At 39.6% G+C, this 6,000-nt stretch overlaps 1 protein-coding gene across 2 annotated transcripts in view; it reads left to right on the forward strand.

The window, feature by feature from the left end:
* Positions 1-5,627, forward strand: part of SAMD13 (sterile alpha motif domain containing 13) — a 50,263-nt gene extending 44,636 nt beyond the window's left edge. For both annotated transcript variants that reach the window (XM_050806088.1, XM_050806099.1), the window contains exon 4: positions 4,463-5,627. In XM_050806088.1, coding sequence (XP_050662045.1) covers positions 4,463-4,606 — 144 coding nt within the window. In that variant the 3' untranslated portion in view covers positions 4,607-5,627. The remainder of the gene's footprint in view (positions 1-4,462) is intronic.
* Positions 5,628-6,000: the final 373 nt, after the last annotated feature.

Below are 6,000 nucleotides of genomic sequence, written 5' to 3' on the forward strand. Positions count from 1 at the left end.
AGCCAGACAGTAAATGGCAAGAGAGTTGTTACAAAGAAAGTGCTGGAAGATGTGAGGGGAAAGAATGAAGCAGAAAAAGAAAGACTGTTTCATGAGATTCCTCCACATCATTGGTAAGAAGTTGCCACTGTGTTCTTTAACAGGGAGATTTTCATATGAGGCTGGGGTGTTTTGATGCTTATGAAAGACTGAATTGGAATTTGAGAATGTGTTGAACGAGAATGGACAGAGGTCAGCTTAGTTCAAACCTCTCATTTCACAGAGGAGGGGGATAATGTGCCTGATGTTGCATAAGAACCTAGTAAGTAGCGGGGTAGAGCATCCATCCCCGGTCTTCTGATTCTAAATTGAGCCTCCTTTCCCTTATGCACCATCTGGGACAGTAGAGGCCACCACCATAAATATGGCCTTCCCAGTCAGCACAGAGCCCTGCCATCATAAATTCCATTGACTTCTCTTCAACGTTTTTTCCTGCCCTACCTTGTAATTGCCTAGTTGCCTGTATTGATGGCTACTGTTTGTCTCTTCCTAGGCTCTTTTCTCTTTGCTGCTTCTGTTCCTACCTATTCTTTTTTCCTATACATTTCCCATGGACCATATCACAAATAGCTTCAATTCAGTTACCTAGGTATAGATTAATGTTGGCAGAGAGAATGAGTGAAAAGTAAATGGGTTAAGATCTTTATATGCTTTTAAAATTTATACTTTTTTTAATTTTAATTTTTTAGAGATAGGATCTCACTATGTTGCCCAGGCTGGCCTTGAATTCCTGGGCTCAAGCAATCCTCCCACCTCAGCCTCTCAAGTAGCTGGGACTACAGGCATATACCACCAGACCCAGCTTTTATATGCTTTTTTCAATAGCTAACATTTATTGAGTGATCAGTGCATGTCAGGAATTCTACTTCACAAAAGTTATCTCAATAATACTTTCAGCAGTGAAATATGGTAGTTACTTTCCCCCATCACATAGATAAGAAAATGAGGCTTAGAAAAATTCAGTAATGTGCCCTAGGCCCCACTAATAAGCAATAAAGTAGTGTCTTAGTCTAAATCACATGCTTAGCTAGTGAGCTGTAATATCTATGCATCCTACTCATTTATTTTTAAATCTAGATTCTTGCCATCATTGGAAATTTAAACCTATCATCTCTAAACTCTACTTCCATGAATGAGTACTTGCTGGAACTTAATAAGTATGTAAACATTTTTTATTGCCCAACAAAAACCTGAAGGTTACTTTTACATGAAGACACAATCAATGTGAAAGTTTTACTGACACTAACAAATGATTATCAGTTAACACACAATTCCCAAGACATGAAATATCTTTTTGTTTTGGACCTCATCATGATGTACATGCAAAATCTTGGTTTTGTTTTGTTTAGCTGGAGTTGGTCACACTCCAACCCCTTCATTTATGTTAATATACAGACTGGGATCCAGAGGAGTTGTTCCTTATGGAAAGTTAGTGATAGAGTCTGCATTAGAACCTGTCTTCCAGTTTCCAATCCCAAGCTCATTGTAGTACAGCATGCTGTTGGCAGAATTTGGATTTCACTTGCATCCCATGGAAGTTATGTATCAAATTATTAGCTTTCTTAATCAGGGAACTTTCCTGTGTGTACAATTTTTATGAAACGAATGTTTTATGTAGTCTTTGAACTTTTTAATCTCAGTGAATTTTCTGAGCCTAAACAGGAATATGCCTACATCTTTCTGGCAAAGGGGAGCACACTGGCAGAAAGGAAGCAGAAGGTGGATTTGGAATCAGAACACATCCCATTTCTTTCAAAGCCTATCCATTTCCACTTAATAGTCACTGAGAACCTCCTACATGTCAGGCACTGTGGGTGGTGCTTTGCATCCATCATTTCTAATCTCTAAAGTCCTTCATGGGTTTGTTTCCATCTTAAGGTGAGGAAATTGAGGCTCAGGGCAGTTAAGTCCCCTACCCAGGGTCACATAGCAGTTTCTGGAGACAGGATTCAGTTTGCAGCTTGCCTGACCATAAGCTTCACTTTCATTATGCTCTATTCCACTCTCATTCCTTTGAGCTGCTCTAGTCAGGGTTTAAGAGGAATGTTTGGTTGTATGTATGAATTAACTATATTTATTTCAACATTTCTAAAATGAGGATTTCCAGATGGAGCTTTCTTTTACCAACCCTGGTCTGAGGTGAACTGCAGTGTGGCTACTGAACAATGGGAAAATCAGACTGGAGCATGAAACATGATTTTTCCATTTTGTCTTAAGTAAAATCCAAATTTCAGCATTTTTCACAGGCATAGTTGGCTTTTGACAGAAATGCTGAGTTGTCAAAGGACTTTTTGCCAGCAAAGGTTTTTTAAAAATTCACTTTGAGTTAGTCGAGGAAGTTTTCTTGGTGTATAGAAATGAAAGCAGTGTCATCTCTTCCTGATGTCTGTTTAAAACATGTAGTAAGTGAAGTGTGAGCACACGACAGCCGAGGAAAGATAGAGGGCAGGAGGGCTTTGCTGTTCAGTATAACATTCCGAGCCAGTGTGCAAGACACAGCGTGAGCTTTAAGCTCACATCTAATTCGGTCTCTGACCTCACAGTGTCTTCAGCACGGCTACTGTGGTTTCCAGGGGCCAGCGGCTCCTCTGCCAAGTCTCAGACGTGCAGGTTTCACTAATCGGCAATCTCTAGGATTACTACTTGGCTAATAGGAAGAAAAGTACTTTAGGATTATTGAGTCAATTCCTTTGTCCTTAAGGAATTTCCTGCTCTTGTACTATGAATCAGCTGCTTTTTAATGTTACAGTCTCTCACAAATTAATGTGAGACATTTTGTGTTCTGATAGCTGACAGAATAAAGATTTCCCAAACTCAAAACCACCATAGACCAGGGAGAAGTAATTCCTTGTTCTGCTCTGGTTCATATTAGGTGGGTGACAAGTAAAACGAGGATCTGGTCCTGTCGAGAATGATGGAAGGGATAATGACAAGTGATTGTATAACTCATAGCTCAGGGAGCATTTGCAAGAGCAGTTTCTCATAGAATCTTGTCAGAAATCCCACCAAGGAGGAAAGAGAAGAGAAGGGACTTGCCTAAGGTCACAAAGTGGGTGTTTCTTCAGCCGCCTAGCCTGCTGCTATTTCTCCCACACACTCAGGAATTCAAAGCACATCTTCTTCCCAGCCTGGCAAGCAAGGCACATGAGAGTTGGAGGAGCTGCCCTGGGGATGGTGTGGGAGGGAGTCTGTTTTATGTAGTTGCAGCTACACACGGTGTCCCCATGTCTGTCGGTCAGTGGAGGAGGTAGGTACAGAAATATGTGGGTATAACCATGAACAGAAATGTCATGACTCACCGACCGCGCACAGCTGGTTTAACTCTTGAATCCAAGTCACCTAAGAACCAGCTCAGGTTCTTAAGAGACACAAGGTCCCCACAGCAAACAATAACAAAAATAATGTGGCATTCAGCATTCTTCTCAGTGCTTCCTTTCCAAAAGTTTCAAACCACTTTGCATATTTGGGATCCCCATCTCTTTTGTGAGAAGCCTGTTTTTATTTCACCCAAAGTTTTGTAGTCTCTCCAAAATACCTGGAGTGCAGCGTACCTGACTCTGCCTAAGGGTGCAGGGAATGGACTCTGAGCAGAACAGGGAAGGGATTTTCGGCTGGGAGGGCCCGGGCCCTACCCCTCACTGCCTTATTTGGAAGTTTGAGAGGGAGTGTGGTAGAGAAACTCATCTTGGAGAGGTTGATTTTTGGGTTGAGGCAGGATGGTTCCCCCTTTAAAGGGCAGGAAAGTCTCCCAGAGGGTGAGTCATTTTTCTAATGCCCAATGTTGCAATCGTGAAGACTCCAGGAAACCCAAGACTCTAGTCCCCATAGGACCATCTAAAAAACATATATTTAAGTATCAAGAGAAGCAGAGGGGGATTATAAAAAGAACATTGACTTTGGCTGCAGGTATATGAGAGTTCAAATTCTGTGCACCCCTTTCCTAATTTCTTGATCTTAGAGGGTGAACTTCTTGCTTGATCCTTGGCTTGCCTGTAAAATAGATATGATCATCTCTGCCCATTGTAATTTACAGAGTTGTTTTAGAAATTAAGTTCATGGAAAATTCTGCATAAACTTTAATAGATTTTATAAATGGAAAGTGTCATTATTCTTTTCAGAAGCAACATCTTTGATCCTTAAGGGTACATGCAGTAAGCTTGCTATCTGCTTTTTAAGATGTGATGTTTGTGATAGGATCCTGAAAGCAAGATCAGCTATGGATTGTGTTTAATGCCAAAATATAGCTAAAAGATGTAAGATAAAAACAGAGGATTGCATTTTTTCCATTTTGGCACTACTACAAATGTTATATTTTTAGCTTGGGCACAACTGGTACGACTTTTACTTCTGAACTTCCTTTTTTCTTCATTATCCTTGAGCTTTTGGACTCACATGTTGGCTTTACCTTCTGCTTCCGTTATAGGAAATTGATGGAAAATCCCTGCTATTGATGACAAGAAATGATGTGTTGACAGGACTTCAGTTAAAATTGGGGCCTGCTCTGAAAATCTACGAATATCATGTAAAACCTCTGCAGACAAAGCATTTAAAGAACAACTCTTCATAGTACAAATTGGGGTCTTCAACCTCAAAAAATACATAATGACATAAGTTAGTTTCATGTGATGAAACTTTGTAAACAGAATACATACATGTGTATATGTAAAGAATTTCAATCAAATGAAACGTTATCCTATTGGATAGACTAGGCAATTCATCAGCTGACCTGAAATCAGCCAGGAGGAGCAAGGACAAGATGCGCACAGGGTGGTTTTCCTCATGGAGTTTGTCAAATAGAACGATCTTTGACACGATTAGACACTCCTCCCCACAAAGGCTTTGAAATCATAAGGATTTTCCTCATCTCTTTATAGATTGCTTTCCCAAAATCTTTATAAAAGAATTTAATTGAATGACCATCTTTTGGTTACAGATGTAGGATGAGTAAAAACAAGAAAATTGGGCGAGGAGGGAGAAAGACGAAAGGGATTGCTGTCTCCCTTGAATTCCTCTGCTCCTTAGAGCTTGTGTTACTTGGATGGAATTGCCGACACCCTTTTTTATAGAGGGTTCTCCACTTGACCTTATTAAGGTTTTATTGGGATATGCTGCAGTGTTTGAAATGAACATGCATCAGCCCCTTCAGGAGCAGAATCATAGCTCTGAAAAGAGAAGCTCCGTTGTGTACTGAGGATATCCATCCATATTCAGCTAGCTTTCAAATGGGGTAATGATATTTTCTGCATAGATTTTCTTTTAAATTGGTTCTTTGTTTCTGAAGAAAGGATTTTTTTTAACTTCATGGTTTTATTTATAATAATTTGTTTCTGAAGAAGTTTGCTGAGAGTTACAGGTCAAAAAGCCTTGTTACTAGTACAGAATATTTTTTTATATATTCCTTCATGATGGTGTAATTTTTTAAATTGTCCTATGCTTTGTTCAGTTCCTGGGTTAAGTACTTGTTTTTAAGAGCTTGGAAAAAGTGGGCTTGCTACATCTCTGTTCAAAGAGACATTTGTTCAATATCTGTGTGTCAACGCCTTGTTGAATTGGTGCTTTGTGTTTGCAATAAAGCATTGCTTCAGTTTCTTGCCAGTGTATCTTTGATCTTTTCTGTTTGGTTGCTTCTTCAGTTGGGATTAAGGATTAAGGTCTCCTGGAAACCAGGGAAAGAAAATTAAGCATTTTGGGGGGAAAAAACTTTAAGGGTAGAAACTATATAAATCTATGTGTGGATTTATCTTCTTTTTAAAGTGAATCATTCAAGTGGATCTCATTTCTTCTCTCATCCCCAATTTTAGGTATTATTTTAGCCAAAGATTTTTTTTGTTTGCTGTAGGCCAGGGCGGGGTCATGATTTTTTTGAAATTCTAATAAAAGCTACTGACTTTCTCTGCAGACAGAAGCTCACATTTCCACATACAAAACTTGCAGAGAGTTGGTGGACTCATAATTTCCCTC

This window comes from Macaca thibetana, chromosome 1, assembly GCF_024542745.1.
Source record: "Macaca thibetana thibetana isolate TM-01 chromosome 1, ASM2454274v1, whole genome shotgun sequence".
Lineage (NCBI taxonomy): Eukaryota > Metazoa > Chordata > Mammalia > Primates > Cercopithecidae > Macaca > Macaca thibetana.